This window comes from Bactrocera oleae, chromosome 2, assembly GCF_042242935.1.
Source record: "Bactrocera oleae isolate idBacOlea1 chromosome 2, idBacOlea1, whole genome shotgun sequence".
Classification (NCBI taxonomy): domain Eukaryota; kingdom Metazoa; phylum Arthropoda; class Insecta; order Diptera; family Tephritidae; genus Bactrocera; species Bactrocera oleae.
This window is the reverse complement of record NC_091536.1, coordinates 18,357,146-18,381,633: the sequence shown is the minus strand read 5'-3', so window position 1 is coordinate 18,381,633 and position 24,488 is coordinate 18,357,146. Positions and strand designations below refer to the sequence as shown.

At 30.5% G+C, this 24,488-nt stretch overlaps 1 protein-coding gene across 2 annotated transcripts in view; it reads right to left on the bottom strand.

Moving 5' to 3' along the window:
* Positions 1-24,087, bottom strand: part of Lk6 (Lk6 kinase) — a 30,941-nt gene extending 6,854 nt beyond the window's left edge. The window contains exons 1-2 of one of the 2 annotated variants that reach the window (XM_014247943.3): positions 21,997-24,087; positions 797-979 (exon numbers count right to left, since the gene is read on the bottom strand). In XM_014247943.3, coding sequence (XP_014103418.2) covers positions 797-979; positions 21,997-22,186 — 373 coding nt within the window. In that variant the 5' untranslated portion in view covers positions 22,187-24,087. Of the gene's footprint in view, positions 1-796; positions 980-15,075; positions 15,744-21,996 lie in introns of those variants that run through there. The other variant, XM_014247944.3, reaches the window with a different exon arrangement.
* Between the last annotated feature and the right edge of the window lie 401 nt (positions 24,088-24,488).

Below are 24,488 nucleotides of genomic sequence, written 5' to 3'. Positions count from 1 at the left end.
ATTAAGAGATTAAACTAAACTAGAAGCCTTGCCACACTATTCTCTTTTTTGTTTCCATTTGAAGAAAAGTGATGCAGAGTCGCAACGAATGCTTGTCGAGGCATATGGTGATCATGCTCTATCAGAAGCAACATGCAAAAAACGGTGAATGATGTTGATGTGAGAAAAGAACAACGTGGAAGACTACCAAACAAATTTGAAGACGCCAAACTGCTAGCAGTTTTGGATGAAGATGATACTTTGAGTCAAAAGCAAATGGCAGCCATGTTAAATGTTGCACAACAAACAATTTATGACCGTTTGAAAGCTATATGGAAAATAGGGGCCACATGAATTGAACGAAGGATAAATAGAAACATCAGTTAACCCCGTTAAGTCATGTTAAGCCTATTCGGGCTGTATGTGAGAGCTTTTTATAACTGATTTTGTATGTAAAAAAGTAAAATTTTGCATTTTATAGCATCTGAATATCTTAAAATAATATAAAATCAATTAATATTTATTAATTATTTTATGTCTTCTCCATAATGGTTATGGACCACCAATTCACTTGCGCAAACAATCCACAGACAAATAAATATATGAGTTTCAATAAAATATATTTTTCAGCATTTTAAAAATAAATTGAATTAAATAGGCGTCTTCTATAATTTATAAAAAAAAAATTATAATTACTTTCTTAAGTTATAGAAAAAATTAACAAATTTTTATTATTATAATACGTGAAAGCAGCTGAGTTATTTAAATCATTTTATTAATTAAAATCTCCACAATAATAATAACAACAATGTCTCACCTTGAAATGTTGACGAATGCAAAGAGGAACTGGTGCGTTTCTTCTTGCGTCGCTTCTTTTGCATTTCCTCCTTGTGGCGATTGAGTTCCGCCTGACGTTCGATTTCCGTCATTTTCGGCGCCTCGCTGGACTCGTTGCCCGAAACATCTTCGCTGCTATAGCGTGTGATTTCATTATGGCCGCCTGTAGAACAAAACAAAAAAATAAGAAACACAAATAATTATAGGTGAATTATTAAGAATGTGTTTAATTTAATTATTGTATTTTTTTTTCTCAACTTTAAACCAATTAAATATACAATATACATATGTATATATATGTATTTGTGTACGCAGAGCAACGTGTTATCAAAATAAAAATATCTTATAGCTAAAAGTATGTGTCTAGATATACATATACACGTTTGTTGTAATGCATTACGCGTCAACTTTTATAGCGCATTGCGCGGGCGAGGATGTTTGCAATTTCGTAGAAAAACATTTATAACACATTTACAACAATAAAATGAGTGCAATTTCACTTGCAACTGAAATGCGAAGACTTTATAGGAAGGCAAATGATCGACAAGGAATTTTGTGAGCAGACAAGGCAAGCCACGGCGCAGTATACAAGTTTGTTTAGCTGAAAATGAAATTACGGTCGAATTTCTGTTTATATTCTTATATTCTTTGTATGCAATTCTTCAATGCAATATGCGAAATTTCACTTTTCTTGCAGTAGTTTAGTGTAGAAATTTTATATAAACAATTGGTTTACGAGTTTTTGAAAAATTATATTTTTTTGACCAATTGTTTAAATTTTTTTAGTTTTTTTTTAAGCTTTTTAGTTTTTTATATATTCTGCTAAATATTTTCTTTTTATTAACAAATTCACAAATAACAAATATCACGTTTCAATTTCACATTTGCTGCCGCCTAACTGTTCACTAAATTGGCGATAATACTTTAAATAACTGTGATAATGTTAGTATTAGTTTGAAATAACCGTAAATAAGTTTACAAAAATGGTACTTCAATATTCTTAACAAAGTTAATTAACAAAAAAAAGACGATTCAACAATAAATGCGTTAAATGTATAATTTTATAGAGTTAATGTATTACACATTACTTAAAAAACGTTTTGTATGAAATTTTTATGAAAAAATGCGAGTTTGTAAGACACGAAGCATGAAATCTAAAGGAAATTGAATTTTTATTTATGGCTTTTGTGTAAGTGTATTAAAAATAATTATTTTCGAAATCAAATAAAATTATTTTTATTATAAATACTTTATAATATATTAACAAATTTTTAAAAGCAAAAAAAAGTATTATTAAAAAATTAATTTAAAAAAATTATTAAAAAATTTTTTTCAAAAAAATTATTATAAAATTAATTTAAAAAAAAATGTATTTAAAAAAAAAATTTTTTAAAAATTAATTATTATATAATTATTATAAAACACGCAGTTGGCGCTGTCTACACGAAAAACCCAAGTGAATTTTAATGAATTTCGCCTCATTCACATTTTTTTGTTCAACAAAATAACGTGAACTTATACGCAATTGAAATACTTAACAGTGCAAAACGAAAAAAAAAAATAAAAGAAAAAAATAAATACATATGTGCATGCATACATTTATAAGCGCTGCAACAAAAAAAAAAAACTAAAAAAATAAATCTTTATTGCCAAATTAAATTACAAAGATAAAATAAAAATAAAAGTGGAAACGTTGCGTCGTTTTGCTACTATTGACGCACTTTGCCGGTTTATACGCTTTTCTTATGGCTCGTGCGCTTATTTAGAACAATTAATTGAATTTTACACATAAATACGTATGTGTCTGTATGGATATGTTGATATGTCTATGTGTACACAAGATAAAAACAAATTGATACGCAGCAACTTATTTATCTCTGAAAAACAAAAAAGTTTATATTTTTTTATTTTGCATATACATATTTGTATGCGTATGTAGTTTTGTTAAAGTATAGAAACATGTGCATACACACGTACGCACTTTTTTTATCTGCTACAAAACGCCTATAAATTTAATCACTCTCGACTTGGACATTTGCTTTTATCTCGACTTCTGTATTTTTACAATTTCATTTATGGAAAAAATGAAGATATTGTACAATAGAAGAACCGCATGAGCTTGCAAGGCATACCATATGTATGTGCAATTATTTTTAACAAATCCACAACGCAGTTTAAGTATGAATAGCCTAGACTTGCCGACTGTGTAAACATTCCTGTGGGATTATTAGCAAATAAAACGAAAAAGCATTAATTTTTCAAAAATAACTTAATCACTATATCGATATGAGCTTTCGTGATGGGAACGCTTTAACCACACTTGGTATTTAAAATTCACCGCTTCTGCAATTTTTTCGCTGAATAAGCGTTATAACTGATTACATAAACCTAAGATTTTTTCTTTTGAATAGAAGTTGAAAAATTAAATAAATTTAAAAAAAAATTCAAAAAAATTAAAAAGAAATAAATTAAAATTTTTAATAAACAATTAACATATAATTAAAAAACAATAAAAAAATATAAAAATGAACAATCAAAAGCAAAATATTAAAAAAACGTATAAATAAAAAATATGCTTAGAAACATAAAAATTAAAGAATAATAAATTGATTATAAACTGAATAAAATATTATAAAACAAATTACTCAAAGATATTTTTAAATAAAATATAAATTATAAAATATAAATAATAAAATAAAAAAAATTAAATTAAATAAAGTATTAGATAAACCAAAATATATATTAAAATTTAGATTTTTTTAATAAGTTTATATGCAAAAAAAAATATGAATACCAGAAGTTTACAGAAATAAATATGATTAAATTACGTGCAAATTTAATTAAAAACTCCAATGCTTGCACTGATGATGATGTGATTACAAAAATATTCTCAACAGAATAATTTCTTGTTCCTTAGTAAAACTCATACTTTAATGGAATGCACATAACTTTGTAACATTGAAAAAGCAAACATTAATCATGTGATGTAAAGGCGTTGCAACGGCAAAAAGCCGGCACAAATAATAAACATTAAGAATAACAAACAAATAAACCCGCTAATTTGCCGGCAGCGCGAAAAACTACAAAAAGAGAAATAAATTAAGAAGTGCTTTGTAATAATAGTATGTAGTATGTAATTATGCATGTACATATGTACAAATCGGTACGCGCGCATATCTACGCATGGTTGCATTTAAAAAGCGCATTAAACAAAATAACAACATTGTAGTCAATATTTAATTTTTGTTGCTATTATTGTAGCTGATCGCAGTCGTTGTCCAGCAGTGAACTTTACATTTACAGCAAACATGCATATACATATGTATATGTACAAGTATGTATGCATGCAACGATCTTACAATATTTCTGGTTTCATTATTCATGTGATGTGAGTTTGTTTGTTGTTTTTGTGCTTGCTTTTAAATTATGTGCTATGATTATAAATTAAATTACGCAGTTCGTTGGACGTCAAGTGGCAAGGAAAGAGTAAAAAAAGAAAACAAAGGAATAAAGGAAAATTAAAAAGAAAAAAGTAAAGATAGAAAATATTTAAAACAAAAAAGTATAAAATATATATATATAAAATAAATATAAAATATTAAATAAAAATAAAATAAAAATTGAAAATGTAAAGAGAGCAAAATATATTTCTTTTTTTTTACTTAAGTTAAAAACTAGCTGTAAAATAATCATTAAAAATAAATAAAGAATATAAGTAGCCATTTAAAAGCACTAAAAAGGAAAAGATGCTCACTTTCTACACCACTTATTTATTAAACTGGTAACTTTTTATAGGCATTCAAGTCTGTTGAATTTATTAAAAGCTTATTAAGGTGGTACAAATTCTTTACACAATTAATAGTCGTCTTCATGCATATTCATTAAATTATAAAAACCACAAAATATACAACAAAGAGTGAACTTTGAAAATTCTAAATATAAACAAGAAAAAACGTTAACTTCGGTTGCACCGACGCAATAATACCCTTCACTAATAAAAAAGTTTTGCATACAAGAACTTAATTTCCAACGATCAATGTACATATATGTATATGCTATAGTTGTCCGATCTAAACAATAAATTCGAAGATTGGAGTGTTGCCAACAACAATCTATGATAAATTTCGTGAAGATACATACGTATATACAGACAGTATATAAATAACTAGCTTTCTATTTTATATAAAAAGTATATAAAAATGCCTATGATAACGTTCTAGAAGCCGACTACATAGGCTCGACAATTAGCGTTAGTATAATAAAACGATCTGCTTTGAATTTCAATTCAAAATTGCAAAAAATAACCACTATAACAAAGGGCTTAAGATCGCGACAGAAAACAAAAAAAAAATCTCAATAGCTGGAGAAAATACAGCAAATAATACGTGTGTAAACATAACTACAGCGAAAAGCCGGCATTTTAACTTGACTTTCTCACCTGACGCCCTTACAGGCGGTCATGCAGCCGGCTAGGTGAGTCAGCGCAACCGTCAAAAGCAATTGCGACGCTAATTTCTAAACTTAACGACAGCGACATTTGCCATTCAAGCCGGGTTTGTGGCGCTGAGCAGCATTCTCAAGTGAATATTTAAGTGTATGTGTGTGTATGCATATAGTTGCAAGAAGAAGAAAAAATATAAAGCGCTAATAAAATGTGTGAATAATACTACACGAAGAAATAGGGTATATACAGCGCAAAAAGACTCACCCAAACCACTCATTTACATGCATACGCTTATTTACATATATACGCTTATTTACAACAACAAAAAACCAAAAAAAAAGGTATAAAAATGCAAGATTTGTTGTACATACGTATGTATATATGCGTGGGTATGTATCTACAAATATGTATGTATTTCTGTGTGACTGTGGTAAGGTAAGTTCGGTATTCAAATAAATTCGCTTATTGCGACGCAAATTTTTTCGAATTCAAGTCTGTAGGGTGAACACTAGCCATTCCCTAACAAAAAAATTTAAATAAATAAAAAATAACAATAGCAACAACTTTATTCACACTATGCGAAACAAATTTGCAAATTTAATCAAAGCAGATTCGAATTTTCTTCTTATTGTTGCTTTTTTTTAAATCTTCCTTTTTACATATGTATTAGAGATAAATATGCATTTTACTTTTTCTACACAAATGTATTGTAGTATTATGTACCATATTTATACAATGTATGTATGTATGTAGTACGTACAAATGTATATGTAGTTCAAGTTAAAATTTTTATTTAAACTATATTCAGTATCCACACACGAACATATGTGTAAATATGTACCACAAATATTGTATGTACATACATATATTATATAATATGATATGCGCATTTTATTTAAAATATCTGCGCTTAGGCTCGTGTGTGGATTCATTGTGTGCCAACTGTGCCAAAGTGATAAAATATTTAATAACAAGTATGACAAGGCAAGTCAAAAAAGAGAGCAAGTGTGTCTAAAAGAATTAAGAAAGTGTTTTTTTTTTCAACTTACTTGGGTTTTTTGTCGCGCGATTTGCAGGTATGCAAGTATATATTTTAAGGTCTTTTCAGTGCCTTGCAAATGATAACAAACACTACTTACTACATACACATACACATGTATATGTACGGTAGACAGCAGCAAATATTTGATTTAGCAATTTAGAATTTTAGTGTAGAAAATATTTGTTGTTATCAAACAAATAATGATTTAAAAGTAGGTATGTTTTGATAAGGAATTTTGCAGGCCACCAAGGCCAATGAGCAAACCTGACGAGATCGAATGAAAGTGAAAAATATGTTCATACATACATATATTCAAGGCTACGTCCAATGTTAATTGCGCATATGTTACATAGAGCCGAAATTGATTAAATTTCATTGAACAGTAATGCAGTTATTTTTTATTCTAGAACTTTTTTTCTATTCTAGAAATATTTTCTTTTATTACTGATAAGATTTTTTTTTAATATCAGAGTGAAGGATATTTTTATAGAGATTTGTTTATATCAAATCATTAACAATTAATTTAGTGCAAAAGTTATTCAAAATAACAATATTCCAGCAAAAAATAATATTTATTAGTATATTTTTTAATTGTACATATAAATACTAAACAAAATTACAAAACATTTACTATATTCTCCATTATACAAAGAAAATTAAGGGATAATTTTATGTGCAACTTCTCTGGCAATACTGTTACTTAACCGCAAAATCAAAATATCCACTATACTATAAAAATTTCTCTATTTGCTTATTTAAAAATTTCATTTTTATAATTTATGCGTCATAAATAAAATAGCATATACAAAATGCAAACATGAAAAACAATTTTTTGAAAATTAATAATTAGTTTAATACTTGACCTATTTACTACAAGTTTCAGTAAAGCAACAAATATTAAATTTCTAAATATAATACACACATGGCTATTATCTCATAGTTGGAAAAAATAGACTTAACTAAATTGCATATTTGTATTTAAAAAAAATATTTTTGCGTGAAAAGACAAGAAAAACGTAAACACATAGTTAATAATACGCTTCACAAACACAAAAGATTCCATACAAGATCTTTCTTTTGATCGGTCAGTTTGTATAGCAGCTATATGCTATAGTGGTTCGATCAGAACAATTTCTTTGATAAAGATATCTTACCAAATCAAATTTTTTTTCATACAAGGACTGAATTTTGTTCGAACAGTTTATATGACAGCTGTATGCTATAGTGGTCACATCTAAACAATTTCTTCGAATATTGTACCGTTACCTTGGTGAAGATAGCTCGTCAAATAAACAAGTTTTCCATACATGAATATGACTCAATTTCAGATGCGTGCAGTTTGTATGAGAACTACATGCTATAGTCGTCCGATAACAGCGGTTCCGACAAATGAGTAGCTTCTTGGGGGAAAAATGACGTGAGCAACATTTCAGATCCGCACGTTGTGCAAATCATTTATATATGTATGTACATATGTATTTTACAGGGTCTCCGAAGTCTCCTTCTGGCTGTTACAAACTTCGTGGCAAACTTAATGCACCCTGTTCAGGATATAATTACTTTACAACAACTATTTTGAAATATGATCTTTAATTAAAATAAACTCTTCATTCAAAATTAAGTAGAGAAAGTTTTGATCTAAACTTTTGTCTAACCTAAAAAATATGGAGATCGAATCATTGACTGTCTGTTGGGAGTAATTCTTTTGTATAAAAGTGCTTTTACAAATTTTCTTTTGTACATTTTACTAATTAAATTTACAGATAATTACAAAGTAATAAATAAATATTTTTTCAATCTAACTAATCGGAAACATACTATAAATAACAACAAATGAATATAAGTCGCGCGATAGACAAAACACATGCAGAATATTAACGTTTCCATTACGCATATGGCACGGTGATTATAATTGAAAATATTGCAAATAATCTATAATACATACAAACATACTCGTAAACGAGTATAAAAATATTTACTTTCCTAATTAGACTGACAACGAGAAGTGGTGTTTTGGCGTCTATTGAAAGAATCGGTAAATAACGCTAACGAGTCGAGCCTTTTTGAACTCTAGCATAAGAAAAATATTGAAATAATGCTAAATTGTGTTAATGCTGACGCAATAATTGGAAAGAAATTAGTATACGTGCAGACATGCACACTGGCTGACAGAACGACAAACAGTGTGTTGACGACCTATCAGCCAATGATTAGAATAAAAATAACTTGTTATATGTATGCATGTACTTATGTATGTAACACAAAAATATATATGCACGGATGTATGTACATATATATGTGGAGGTTTGTGTCATAAAACGACGCAGCAGGCAAGATAAGCGTTATTAATTTTTCTTCGCTATTTTTATAGTGCAAATTAATCAGTATTTATGCTTGTTTAGCATCGGGCGACGAGTTGGAGGACAAACATTTGTTTCTATTGAGGAGGTTTAGGCAATTAATTGCGCATAAAGGGAAGTGTAATAAGAGAGTAAAACGAAAAAATATATAAAAACTAAATTGTTAAAAAGCACATAAGCACACGTTATTATTGAAAATGGGTTAATGAGGGTGATGTTTTTCAATTAATTTGATCAAATTTAAGCGAAAACAAGCATAAAATTAATCAGCAGTAAAAGTACAAACACAAACAATTCCTAACAGACACACACTTAAAAGATTAGAGCACAAAACAAAAATACAATAAAGTTAATTGTATAACTGTGAATTGCCTATAAAAAATTTTAACCGCATTTTGTCATTACAACATTTATTTTAATTTAATTAATTTCAATTTTTTTACAATAAAATAGTTATGTGTACGCATTTTCACATTTGCAGGAAATTTAAATGCACATGTCAGCCAACTGGCGGGCAAAACTAACCTCACTTTTCGCGCAATACAAGCAATTGTGTGTTCAATGCAAAAAAATGTAAATTCCAATATAGAATTTGCGGGAGCACGGTTTTTTTCCTTTTGCACGCTAGTAAACAGATCTAAGTATACACATGAAGTCAGTGAAAAAAAAAGAAATATTTGACAGCGAATAAGCATTTAAAGAGCAAAATTTTATTGAAACACACGTTTTGGGGATTCGCGTGGCATGAGCACGACGGTGTGGGCTCACGACGATCTGCATACATCAAATGGGTGCTTACATATGGATGTACATACATACTTTGTATATGTACATACGAGTAAAATATGCATATTTTTAGGAAAAACTAATTTCTCTTCGAATAGACAATTGTTTTAGATACTTTCCATATCGTTGTCGTGCAAACATTAACACATAGAATCTTAGGCGAATTGGCGACAATTGGGTATATTTGCAATTAAATTTAAACAGGGAAAGTCTTAAAAAAAATACAACAAATTAAAACAAATCAGAGTGTGACAATTGCTAAGCACACTTATATGTTTATAGGCATAAGGGTACGTAAATAAGTGCTATATACTACCAGATAGCGATGCTTTGCTAGCCAACAATTCTTAAAATAATAATTCTGAAAAGGAAAGTAAAATAGTTATACATGTGGGAAAGATAGCTAAGAAAGAATAAATAAAAATAAAACAAAGTATAAATAAATAAAATATACATAAATTAAAAAATATTATAAAGACAAAAATATATATAAAAAAAAATATATAAAAAAAAAAATAAAAAAGATAACTAAGAAAATAAGGATATAAAACAAAGTATAAATACATAAAATATGCATAAATTCAAAAATATTATAAAGACAAAAAAATAAAAGTAGTTTAAAAAAATGTATATAAAAAAACTAAAAGTGTAAGAAAATATAACAAATAATAAAAAAAATATTAAATAACAAAAAAAGATATTTTGTAAAATACAAAATAAAATAAAAGATATTTTGTAAAATACAAAATAAAACAAAAGATATTTTCTAAAAACCAAAAATAACAATATATACATATAAAAAAAACTTATAAAAATTAAAAAAAAAAGATATTTTGTTAAAAACAAATACATTTTTTATAATAAATATTTCAGTAAATTTAAAAATTTTACTTTCAATAAAACTGTTTTTTAAACTCATCTAAATAATAATTTCTGTAACAAATTTATTATATAATATAAAAAAATATTTTTGTATTGTTTTTAGAAAAACATTTTTGAAGCTTACCTAAAATATTTTTTTTTAATTTTTTAACAATTTAATAAAGGTTCCATATGGTTAAATAAAATTTGAAATGAGTAAGAAAACAACAGCTGAGAGCAAGAGAGCTGACGGATAAAATAAAAAGCGTTCAAGTAAAATGTACTGGCACGCAGAATCAATATGTATCGAAGCGCATAGAGGAAGTTACTACACACAAGGAAGTAACGAATAAATTTTTGTAGATAAACAAAATCGTGTAAATAAGAAAAAATAGTGTCTTGAATAACTGAATAGAAATATAGCGTTACAACAAATTTTCGAAAAACGAAACTAAAAACTATTTAAAAGTAATAATTGAAGATAAAGAAAGTGCACACAATATTAAACCCCTTTGCTTGTTTTATAAAAGTATATATTTTCATTTATATATTCATTTAAGAAAAAAGTAATTATTTCTGAAAAGCGTGTTTTTCCAAATAAACATAGATAAAATAACAGTAGTAAAAACAAAAAAAATAATAAACATTAACTTTGTCAAACTTAACATCGGCTTTTTACTTGTACTGCTTTACAAGGCTTTCGCCGGCCCAAAAATACACTGAGTCTTCCTTTCATTTAAAAAATATAATTAAAAAAACTCGGGAAGGAAATCTATTTCTGTTATAGAAGACTTTACATCGTATGGGTTTTGGTTTCGAATGGCAAGCACTTACTTAAACCACGAGAACTTCTGTGTATATTTGTATATTTATTGAAAAACTAAAAAATTTATTCGCAAAGTGCGCATAAAATATAAAGAAAGTTAAACAATAGATGAGCGAAATTGCAATAACAACAAATACAATTACGTAAGATTACCAAAATTACGAAGCGCTTTCAAATTTCTAATTGCGCAACTACAAGAAAGCGAAAAATATACAGAAAGTGAGTATACCCACAAGCATACATACATACGTACATACATATGCAGGTATATTATAAATAATCCAGTTCACTTGCACCCGTTGGGTGTTTTAAATATACATATATCTCAATTAAGAATAATGATAGAAGGCAGACATGCTCTGATATTTCAACCAATTGGAATTTCGTGGGTTCATCTTCCATAAAGCTAAAGGTATTCTCTTAACTTTAAAAGAGGTATTGAAACCGAAACATAACCTCAAACGGAAATAACCGGCAAAAATTCCTACTTCTAGAAGCATACCTTAAATAAAATTTTTGGAAATATAAATTTTTAAAAATTACAGCAACAGCTAAATTTATGTTAATAAATAATATATATATATGTAATATATAATATAATATATAATATATATATATATACAATATATACCTATACATAAGTATATCAGTTGCATTTCAGTATTTTTTTTTACTAGAAATGCAAACAAAAATCTTAGATAATGAGAAGGAATCATTTGCGTATGTTTTCATTAGTTCAAAAACAAAAAAAAACAATAAAAGAGAGGCTGAGAAGAGCAAAACAAACGACATAGCAAGCTGAAATGAGAAACTTTAACAACAAACTTAAATCAACCGGAGAGCAAGGGGAGGAAAAAAACACAAACAATACTTGCGCTGTGAGCGTTTCAAGTATGCAAAGCCGAAATGGCGGAGACAAAACACAAGCTAAAAGCTCTATGTAGATACATATGTATCTACAAAGCAGCAACAAAACAAAATATGAGATATGACTCTATTATAAGAGACAATCAAAACAAGCACACCAAGTAGTAATGATAATAAAAAGCAGCAAATTATATGTATGTATACATATGCGTATTGTGTGTAGATATAGCCAAGGTCATGTCTAGCGTGGTCGCTTGAGAGCAACCTAGTCGTCAAAATGACAACGACAATAGCAGCAAAAGTATAATAGAAAAAGAAAAAAAATTTTAACTTCGGTTTTACCGAAGGTATAATACCCAGATTAATTTCCTTTAGCAACCAATGTATATGTATAACTAAATCTGAAAACATAACCGGCCAAATTTCGTGGACTTGATCCTGAGCGATCAGTCTGTATGGCAGCTGTATGCTATAGTCATCCGATATCGGCGGTTTTGATAAATGCGTAGCCGTTTTCACGACAGTGAGGGTCTACGTTAGCTGTCATCTGCTTTAAACATCTAATAAGATTTACACTGGATCAAGTGTTATTGCTATTTCATAGTTTTAGTGCCACCTTGCGTAAGTGTTTTGCCTATTCGATTAGCTGCGGTTCATACATTTCAGCCTTTCCACCGACATTTCGAACCGAACGTAGTACACCTTTAGCAAAGACACGCGTGAACATTTCTTAAAAACCACGTGTACTCATAAATAAATACACATTACATAAATATGTAGAGATGTATGTTTATACCTGATAATTGAAAATCACGTCAGCGGACGTAGAAAGGTGCGTGGAAAATGTTTATAACTAATTATTAGTCAAAAATATATAAAAGAATTGACGTAGGTATTTAAGCACATACAATATTTATTTCTTCAAATAAGCGCGTGTTGTTTCTGGCAGCGCAAAACACGACTAATGCCGCACACGAGCGGACACCAGCTACACTCAAACTTATATATAATATAAATACGCAATGTAGACATTTTGTATGTAATATTAATGAAAAAATAAGTTTTTTTAACGAATAATTTATGCACGAATTTACAAAAGAAAAAATTTACGCTTAAACAAAATTGTGGTTGTAATAATTAAAATTGGTTAATAGTGGGTGGTGGCAGGCTCGTGGCATGCCGGCTGTCAGATTTTTTCAATCAAACAATTAGAAAGAACAAAAAAGAATGGCACATGTGTTTGCTTACATTTCAAATACAAATTTAAAAGGAATTAAGAAAATTGTGCCAAATTAATATATGCTACATATGTATGTACGTAGAAATGATTGTGGACACAGTACATATGTATAACGACCAGCAGCAAAAACAATAGTGCTCAGAAAATCTAGCAGTACTCTATGTAATATGGCGGACTAGTTCGAAATAATAGTCAAATGAACCGCAGGCAGAAATAGAATAAATTAGTTGAGTATGTATCTAGACCATCGCCCAGTAAGAGCCAGTTCTATGCCGGCTAGAAAACAGTTCAACTATTCAACTGTTGATTGGCTACATTTGCTACAAGTATAAAAGCGTAAAAATAACGTGCCAGGCACAAAACTATTGCGACGCACAAGGCAGACAAATACATAAAAGTTATGTCTGCACATTGAGATACATACCATAGATATGTCGATAAATGAGAATATATATGAAATGTTGTCCGCCAAGTATTACGGCGGCGAAATTTAATAAAACAAAAAAGTAAATAAATAAACACACAACTACGTGGAGTAGTATTAATCAATTACAATTTTTAACAGTTAGTTGTCCGGTCATAAAACGTTTAAAATATAATACGTTCTTTTAAGTAGATTGAAAATACTTGTATTAGTGCGTTTTTTGTCATAATAGTGCAACTTACCACGTACATAAGTATGTAACATAATATATAATAATATTTAACAAATATTTTTCAAAATATGGACATTATTAGCTTTAAATGTAAATGTTATGAATGCTTTAAAAAAATAAAATAAAAATAAATTATTTTAACACATGTTTTATAAATTTTTAAGTAATAAAAGTTGTTGTGAAAATTATAGTCTTTAACTTTAAACTTTTTGGGACCACGTTATGAAAAAACAAAAACGTTCGGTTACACCGAAAATACCATATAATAACCTTCACTAATAAAAAAAAAAAACGTATCCATACAAGAATAAAAGGATTTTAAACGTTTGTATGAAAGCTATATGCTATTTTGATACGATATCGGCGGTTCCGACAAATGAACAGCAAAATTTTCAATCGATATCTCAAAAACTGAGGGACTAGTTCGCGTGTATGGTATACAGACGTACAGCTCGTCACGCTCATCATTTATATAAAGTACAAAAGTATTTTATAGTCTCCAGCATTTCCTTCTGGGTGTTACAAATTTCGTTGCAAATTAAATAAACCCTGTTCAGGGTATAATAATTGAAGGCATCTAAACTATATTTTACACTCCCAATCCATAAATATCAAAACATCTAAGTCCATCAATTGTGCAGTCGTTAATTTACTAAATCAGATCAAAATCCTATTGCGAAATATTACTGGCATACTTAACCTCAACTTGCATTTATAATGTTTTGTGTCATACTGTTGTGTTCACAAAAGTGTAAACACAATATTTTTTATTCTGCTGTAACATTTATATATTGAGGTATATAATTATGCAGAACATTTTTACCAGTAGTGTTTACTGCTATTATATATTCATCTGGTTTTATCTAATCATAATACATAATTAAATAAGGCGCGCTTACACTTTCCCTCATATTAACGCGTATCCTGAACAGCTGATGTCCTTTCTTTACGTTTTTTATGTTGAGAACACACACAGAAAATTTTTTCTATGCTAATTTATTAAATAATAAATAATTAGAATATTTGAAATAGCATATGTATACTTTGAAGCATGACTATTTTTTACAACTATTACACATTTCACTATAATTCTTAAGATAAGAACGTAAATAATTAAATTAACCAGAAATAAGTAAAATTACTTTAATTGGAAACATATAAGTATTAAAATATTTACCTGTCATTTTTATTATAGATATAGTTGTTGTTTGCACTTTTAATCACCTTACGAAAGTACTGTTACTTTCTTTAAATACCGTATTGAAGTAGTTCAAATTACTTTTTTATCAGAGATCTTTTTGTAACTTATTATTCGTAGAGCTTCTTATTCCTTATTTAATTTAGCGGCCGGCACAAAATATTCTTATAAAGGATACTATAATATTGCTGAATTTTTTTTAGCTAATATTCTATATTAGCTGCTTAATTTTCTATACAAATTTTTTACAGTCAATTACCAATATGGTTAAATTTCGTCGACACAACATTCATGTTAAGAAATAGAAAATTTTTCTTAAACAAATATCATTTTAAATTAAAACGTTTATAGGTATTTTCAGATAATTTTGTTACATATAAAAAAAAATTACTAAATACGCAGTAGAATTGGATTTTCACAGCCACCGCAAAAAAGCATGGCAAGCAACTTGACTAAAAGATGGATGCGAAAAGAAATGTACACAATACTTTACGCCGCACCGGACCGGGTCAAACCGAACTGAATTAAAACCAAATCAAAATCCCACAAACAATGCAAACGCGAAAGCACTTAGCGCCCTCTTGTTTTGCCGTTTTTCCGTTTAGCCTAACCATTTACTACTAACTGCGACACCGAATAGAAAATCGTTTCATACGGTTTCGACGAAGACCAGTGACAACTTGCAGCCGGCAATGCTCCCAATTGCCTCTCATCTGCTTCGTATATTTCTCCTTCGTATCGTACCAGGTACTCTTTCGATTTAATGGCTGATATAGTTGATTTTGTTATTGTTTTGCTGATTGTCACCCTAAAGTCAAGGAGAAAATCGTTGAAAGCCGGTTGACTGTTGAGGATATCTGGTGTAAGTTAAAGAGACATGCATGGCACGTCTATTCCAATCGTTGTAGAAAAGTGGAATGAAAGCTGTGTTGCGCGTTTGCCAATTTGTATTTAGCTCTCCAAACACACATACATACCATATTTGATACATTCATACATGAATATTTATGCATGTATAAACATAAGTAAATAAAAAATTCACTGGATGATAGTGGAGAGCAAGAAAATAGTTTATAAATACATAAAAGCCGGAGCAAGCGAACAGCGGCACACGTCGGTTACGTGCTTTTTCTCTTCTCATTCACCCACTCACACAGTTAACATAAATGTCGAATAGGCACTTCAGCTAATAAATTATTAGACAATCCGTCCAGGGTTCCGCTTTAAAACGCGGAAACATCTGACTAACCATAGCAAGTTTGTGGGTGGACAGGGACGAGGTGGAAACGTGTCTAATGTGGTTGGCAAATCTCTCTCTTTCTCTCCTCGTTTATCATACGTGTTATGCATGTATGTATTGGATGGATTATTCGTGTTTGTTTTTGTTAATTTATTTATTGCTGTATTCGTATTCGAATTACGAGTACAAAACCACATGGTTATCGCTTAGACGGTTGCCACCATTGAAGAAAATTTTTATCATAATATTTGCGTCAGCAACATGTTAAATTAAGTATTTTTAAACAGTTAATTTTCCTGATTATAGATCTTTTCAGAAAACGAAAACAAAAGGACTAATACTGACATAAATGCAATTGAGAAGAAATTGTATTTACCGCAAGACACTCTGTTAGGGCCTAGGCAGTCGCTACCTTTGAAAGCTCTGAGGCAACCTTTCTTTAAATAAACCCCTTTTATAAACCATGTATATATGTATATGCATTCTCTAAACAATATTTCTTATCAAAGTATAATTTTTACAACATAGTATCACAAATGAATATTTGAGCATTCGTAAATTTAAAATTTTTTTTTTGTAATATATTATAATATAATTTTCAAAAGTGAACTATAAATTTACTCACCGTCAAGGCTTTAAAATTTGATTGGAAAAGCTATATTTGTACGTTTTAGGAACAGCTATGTTTAGATGGCCTTCATAACTGGTTATACGATGTCTACGACTGTGTTTTTGTTTTGAAGCTTTCAATGCTATAATCTAATCTTATGAAAACATAAAATCTCGCCCAACTTAGTTTATTGATAAACGACGAAAATTATTTATGAGAGAGTTCAAGAAAGGAAAGTATAAAAAACAAAATATCAGGGAGTAAAGCTCTTAACGGTTGTCACCAATCTTATAAATTCAAGATCCTCAAAGTAACAGCCCGAATCTAGTATACCAAGCCGAGTAAGCTTCTACGTTTAACACAACGTTTCTAGAAATTGGGTGATCTGACCGGGTCTTAAAACTGCCCACACAGAATGCAAAAATATATAAATTTGTATGTATATTCACACATATGTACATTTGTAGGATTGCAAAACAATTTAAATAAAGAAACAAATAGGAAGAATAGACCGGTTCCATGTTTATAGCGCGAATTTTATTTTGCATGTTGTTTTTATTCTGAGCAGTTACGTGGCAACGCGCATGTAAATACATAAATATGTAGATATGTACAATTATGTGTGTAAGTATATATATCTGTACGATTTTATCGCCATTTATAATTTGCGTCGTTTCTAACAAAATCGTAAATTAGTATGTAAGCCAAGATACAAATGCAAACGCAACAGAAAACCGCTGTCAAATGGCATTTTTGTAAAAGCACCGGCCCGTCGATGGACAGACTGCGTACAAAATGAAAGAGTTTCATATTGAATTTTAAAAGAGAAATTTATAAATAAAGAGATACTAAAGAGACATTGCAGTTCTCAGTAAGTGGTGAAATTAAAAAATCAGAAAAATATAGCTGTCAAAGTTTACTGCGGAACGCAGGGAGTATTCGAACTTTTTGAATTTTTTTTTATCTATCAACACAAAATTACACTTTTTAACTTAAATAATTAGTTCAACTATTTTATTTTATTAAACATAAATACTACATTATTTCTATATAAACAGTTGTATAATGCATAAGTTATATAATAATTTATTTCGAAATGAATAGAATTTCTTGGACAAAAAAGGACATCTTAAAAGGGAAGTTTGACAGATATATACAAACTGGAAAAAATGGTTTAGTTTTACTATCAAATATCCAAAAAAAATAAAATCCAAACATTATTGCAACTAATTGGATTTTTAATTTTTCTAATTGAAATCCTTTTGTTAATAAAAATTACATCTGGCAATAGCGTCGTAAAATATGCGTAACTTCGGGCTGGGTATGATCCAAACCCTTCGAACCAGCTCTATTTCTGGACCTAGCGTTAAGTGATTTCGATGGCAATTAACTTATTGCTTTTCCCTAAGCATGGTCAGGATAATCGTTACTTTCAACAACAACAAAAATATGAGTTATTAATTTAACGCCTGAATTAAAACCTGCGTTTGACTTGCAAAATTGTTTACCAATTTATTGTAAATAAACAATATGTGAAATATGGTATATTTGAGACAAAGAAATTTTTCAATCACTTCCTTAATTCGTAACACGCACTAAAATATGTGGTAATTTCGTTATGCAACGTAATAAATACAAATATTCGGTGTAAAAAACAGTGGTTTAAGCTAGTGTTTGCACAAACCTTATGCTTGTACAAATGCCGGCGTGCAGTCACGCATTCTTGTAAGGAACCGCAACACGACGCAACAGCGCTGCAACTGAACACCAGCAGCACCGACGTCAAAACTTTGCTACTTCACAGAATAATTAAACCAAATAGAGCTAAATATCACGTAGGCAAACGAAGGAGATCAAAACGAAATATGAAAAACAAATAGGCACATAAGAAAAGTCAATAAAACATATGTAGCGCAACGCAAGCACAACGTGGCCACTGATAATTGGCAGTGTGAAACGAGCGAACAAAGAAATTTGACAACAGCATTGAAAAAAAAAACATTCCAAACAATAACAAAAGTGTGTAAAGGCATGTGAAAAGTAGTAAAAAATGCGTACTAATGTTTGTTTGTTTGTGACCGAAGAAAGGAAGAAAATGACAAAACATGAAAATACGCACACACCCATGCACATATGTATATAATATTTGTGTAGCACCGTGAACGAGCAAAAGATAATTAAAGACAAATTTGGCTTAGTAAATGCAAACGAGTGCAATAGCAGCTGTAGCAGTGTTAACGCCTCCATCGACGTCGTGACTTCAGTCATACACATAAAAAATGGAGTGCTTAGATCAAATATGGGTGATAGCAGGGGTGAGCATTTAACCACATAAAAACAAGGGAAATGTATGAAAGCCACAATGTAAGTGTTCAGGTTTAGGTGTGTGCGTTTCTTTTTGTGGTTTGATTTTCGTTGCACTTCTATTGTTTAATGGTGTTTGTTATACGGATTTTCGCCAACTTTGGGCAGCGACTAGGTTATGTACATTTTCGAAATACGCCTTCGCAGGTGACAAACTGAGTATAGAAATGAGCTGACGGACTTTTGACCTTACTTTAAATATGTATATTGAATAAAAATAATTACTTAAAATAAAATCTACATTCAAGAAATATTTTATTTAACTTCTAAATTTTTCTCCTACATAGAATTAAAATAATAAGTTAAAAAAAATTCAGCTTATGATCGACATTTTTGAATCATTTAAATCAATTCAAATGAGTCACTATCGCCCTGTTTAATGCGTAAGTATGTCCTAATAGTATTAAATTATAAACTACAGTTACATTATTAGAATTTGCTTTATAAAAATTTTATTCAAGTAATATGATACATACATACAAATGTTTATAAAGGTATTTACGTCACATTTCTGCCTGCCGTAATATAACAAAATACGCAACAATTACCTTGTTGCCTTGTCATCAAACACCTCCGCGTTTTTTGCTTACATGCATTTGCACATACATTAGCATGTACCTCAGCGTATGTAGGCATTGATACCAATACATGTAAATGTATTTATAATTTTGTGTTGTATATGCTTGCGCAGATAATCGGTTAATAAACACTTAATTGCAAAGGCAATATTCCAATAAAAAAAAATGACAAAAGTCGCCATTTAATGACATTCACAAGCAAAACAAATAATTTAAACATCACTTGTCATCAATCAGCTGTAAATATTCACGTGTAGCCGGTCAGTTATTACCTGCTAAATGCCGAGTAATGCGAGTGTAGGCATTTAGTACTTCTACCTCTTTGTACTTCGGTTTTCCAATTTGCAACTATTTTTCATCATCTCTGCTAGTTATTTAATCTAAAGTGGTGGCCGTCATGAAAAATTTATTTATTTACTCACTTAATGTATCTCTTTATTTCTAAATATATTTTTAACGGCAGCGACCCACACGTACAATAATAAAAAACAAAAAGCTACAAAGTGAGTTGCACTCAATAAAAAATATAGTAATAATAAATTTATAACTAGATACATACTACATAGTACATGTATGTACATATACATATATATAAAACCAGTGTAAAACCAGCTAGGCACCACTGGCTAGCCGACAATGAACATACAACGTTTAGATTTTCTTTCTCTTTTGTTCGGTTGTGTGTAGTTGCAGGCATTTGTTTGTGTTCTATTTTGACTGCAACAAAAGTGCATACGAGTGCAATAAACGTCATCAAGGTTAGCCAGCCGCTACTTGAGCACTCAAGCTGCACGATACATTACAGCGAAAAGCAAGTTCTGCCACTACCGTCGTAACTGCGACGCTACAAAAAAACTGCGAAGCCAACGGCGGCAGCAGGCAGGTGCCGCTGAAAATGACGTTTGCTTTTATTTGCTATCTATGCATGCTCACTATACATACATTTTTGTTAGTATTCGCGTTTTAGTATATTGCGTTCCAATGCACCAGAAATGCAGCAACGAAATATATATGAATATACTACGTATAGCTTTATTGATTTGTAGCAAAAAATTTCATAAACAAGCTTCAAATTGCGGCAGCTTTAATATGAACAGAAGAGATTGCAACTATATACATATTATGATGCAATTTCAAAGGGAATTAAATTAATTTTATTTCTATTTGAATATGTAAATATAGGTATATGTGTATTTGGTACCCATTCGATTTCGTTTTCGGTATTAAGAATGTGAAAAGACAACAACGCTGAGTCATTTCTATAATTGCGCCTTTACGTCTACTGTCTTCTGCAAATTTATATATCAACAATATTTCATCAGTTTGAAATTTCTATGGTATTCAGGAAAAGATTCGACTTTTTGCAAAACATGTTGATATGGGAAATAAGCTTTTTCTCTCGTCGAATTAGCAAATAAGCCATGTAGATATAAATACATTGAAAAACTGCAATTATCGAGCGCGGCAGCCACACTTCTCTTAGGGGAAAAAATTACTAATTGCAGTATAGACCAACGCAACGTGGCGACAAGTTTCTGCGCCTACTCAATTTTTCCAACTACTCTGATAGCCAATAAGTTAATTTTTCCACCACTTAGAGTGGGCATAATTGCGGGAGTTTTCCTGCTATCGTCTTGTATAGCGAACTAGAAGGTTTATGTTTTTCCTCTGAAAAACACTTGTGAGAGTGAGAGCTTGAAAATATAGTAGGGCTTACAAGTAGATATAAGAAAGTAAATTTAAGAGTTATATTAGTTTATCAAAATATACTTAAGGGTTTCAAGGCAAACTTTACTTTTGTTTAAGAAATATTTTCCACAATATTTTAAATATACGATTAGTTTTAATATCTTTTTAAACAATTAAGAGCAATAAATGTTTCTAAAATACACAATTATGCGAATCTGATAGAAATCAATGACGAAAAAGTGCAACAATTGGTGACTGCAACCGATGCGCGGTTTCGTAAATGGCGGATGCTTGTCGCGCAATGCCTTTCTATGACTACACTACGCACTCATTTGTATAGACATATGTATATATAATTCATAATAGCTGAGAATCGTACTAGAAACCATACATTCAAATATGTGGTTTATTGAACTCACCTGATTGACTGCTGTTATCGGTGTCCGTAGAGAAAGTGCCGCCTCCGCCTACACCACTATCGCTGCCGCTACCAGCAGAATTATTTACTTTGCCATTGTTGTCCGTTTTAACATTGGAGCCACTGGCAACGGTAGATGCAGCTGGGGCGCAGCTGTTGCACTCCTCTTCCTCCAATATGCGTTCCACCATTTTCTCTCTTCAATTAGTTCGTTTGCGGTTTTCGGGTTTAACGTGGTTTTATATTGTTTACGGTATTAAATTGCCGATATATTTTGAAAAATAATTATTAGGTAATTTTCTGTCAGCGTAGAATTTCAAAATGGCATTTGTTAAATTGGCAATCAATCGCTCAAGTTAAAAAGAAAACAAAACTCATGCACGTATATTATATTAGCACAAATCACTTCTCTCGTACAGACTATAATTTTATTTTTTTTTTGTATTGCAAAAGTTTTATAATTTGGGTTTGAATGTTTTCAAAAAAAAAAAATGTTTTTTTTTATACTGCCGTAACTTTTCTTGTTAGGAATACTGGCTTTAAGCAACTACTGGTTTGCGCGTATATATAATTAAGTTGCTTCCGAAACAAAATTCCAAAACAACAAACCCGTACAAGTTCAAAGAACACACAACTGAACTATTCCTTCTTTGATGCTAAATCTACAAACAGTTGCTCGCCCAATTGTTCGCGGCCTATACCACAATCTGTGGATTTTTATCTATCACTTCGGCTCGCTCCGACTTGTTGGCTGCAACACCAGTTTCCGTATGGCCTGGCTGTGTCGTTCCTATGTGTTGTTGGCTTATGTTCGTAATTTAAGTTTTTTTTGTTTGTTTATTTCGCTTATTCCGTATTCTCTTGGTTTACCTCCTTTCCTCAATTTTCTTCTCTTTTCCAATTAAACGCCGAATGTCAGTCGATCTTCTGCAGCTACTTCTGCTTCCTCTTTTCAACCTTTTCGTTTTCCGAGTGGTTCGGGTGTTCGTTGACTTTTAGCTGTGCTGCAGCTGTGAATGTTACTCAAGCGTTGTTATTCGTTCAAAATGGTGGATGGAGTCATTAAAGTACTAATAGCTCCTGGTTGTACTGGCTTCCACCAGCAAGTAATGATTTGTCAAAAAAACAAAAAATGTATTTAAATACTGTGCAGGAAATTTACGCCTCTTAAAATTTCCCAAACTATCCCCTGGATATTCTTTTACGCTTTTAACTATGGTGCCCTTAAATTGTAGTTAATAGCGAATACGTCCTGCGTCTCTGTTATAGATTGGTACTCGATTTCAAGTAAGAATACGATCGCTTCTATTAAAGCTAAATATTTGATGTATTTTATTGCTAGCAACAATCGTGTTGCTATTGTTTTTTTTAGTGCTAAAACTGGTGATATTCGGAGAAGCTGATATTTGCTGTTTCTTGGTGTTCTACTAACAACAGTCAAATAACGTAGCACAAAAAAGATTTCGCATTAATCTCAAATGAATTAAGCGAAGAATTCAGTGATTCTTGTAAATTTAAAATTTCAATATGGAAAGTTTTCACTGCTGTTGCGTTCGCTGCCGCTGCTGCTAGCTCTGCCGCGGTCGGCTCAATAAATGCTTCGTCCGACTGCGTTTTAAGTGCTGCTACAGCTGACGCCCCTACTACGCTAATTTGACTTTTCTCTGCTGCTTGTTGGTGATGTTGAATAAATTGCAAAATTTCTAGCTCCTGATGTTCTATTGTGTTCAATATGATTAATTTTTGAAATATTTTTTCGGGTGTTTTTGCTGCTGGTGCTTTAGCTGTATACGCTGTGGCAGTTAATTCTGTTTGACCATTAATTTTTTTCATTACAAAATTCTGCTCACGTCAACGTTGCTGCTACTGCTTGGATGTATTTTTTTTGATAGTGATTTTGGTGGTAGTGAGTGGATGTAGTTGCAGTGGTAGAAGTCGTCGTTTGGTAAATTTTTGCTTTTAACAAAAAAATTCGCTGAAATAGCGGACAAAAGGCCGTTTTCTTTGCGTTTTTCGCTGTTGTTATTCCTTTAGCTATTACCGCTCCATTTTCCACGCAGACTTATCGATGATGAAATTCCGACTGAAAACCAATTGCGCATTCGGCATTGTCGTCGGCCAAACTTCTCGAATGGCCGCCACACTGGTGTTGCCTACGTTTAACGAAAGGGATGAAAATCTCAAATGATATATAAACATTAACATTCCTTGCATTTATATATCTTTAAGGATCATTAGTAAACTGTCACTAGTTATGCCTTGCTTGTTTTCTTATTATTATTAAGTTTGTTAGTATTTAAAACTTTTAAAATTTATAATTAAATATAGGTTATATTTTACCCATTATTATATATAGCGTTGGCATCACTGACGTTTATTTATGTTTTGTGTTGTCGTCCATCCACGGGGAATTATGCATAAAGCCAACGAAACAAAGCTGATTTTCTAGCGAAACGTTTTCAATTGGATGAAACAAAAACAACACAATGGATA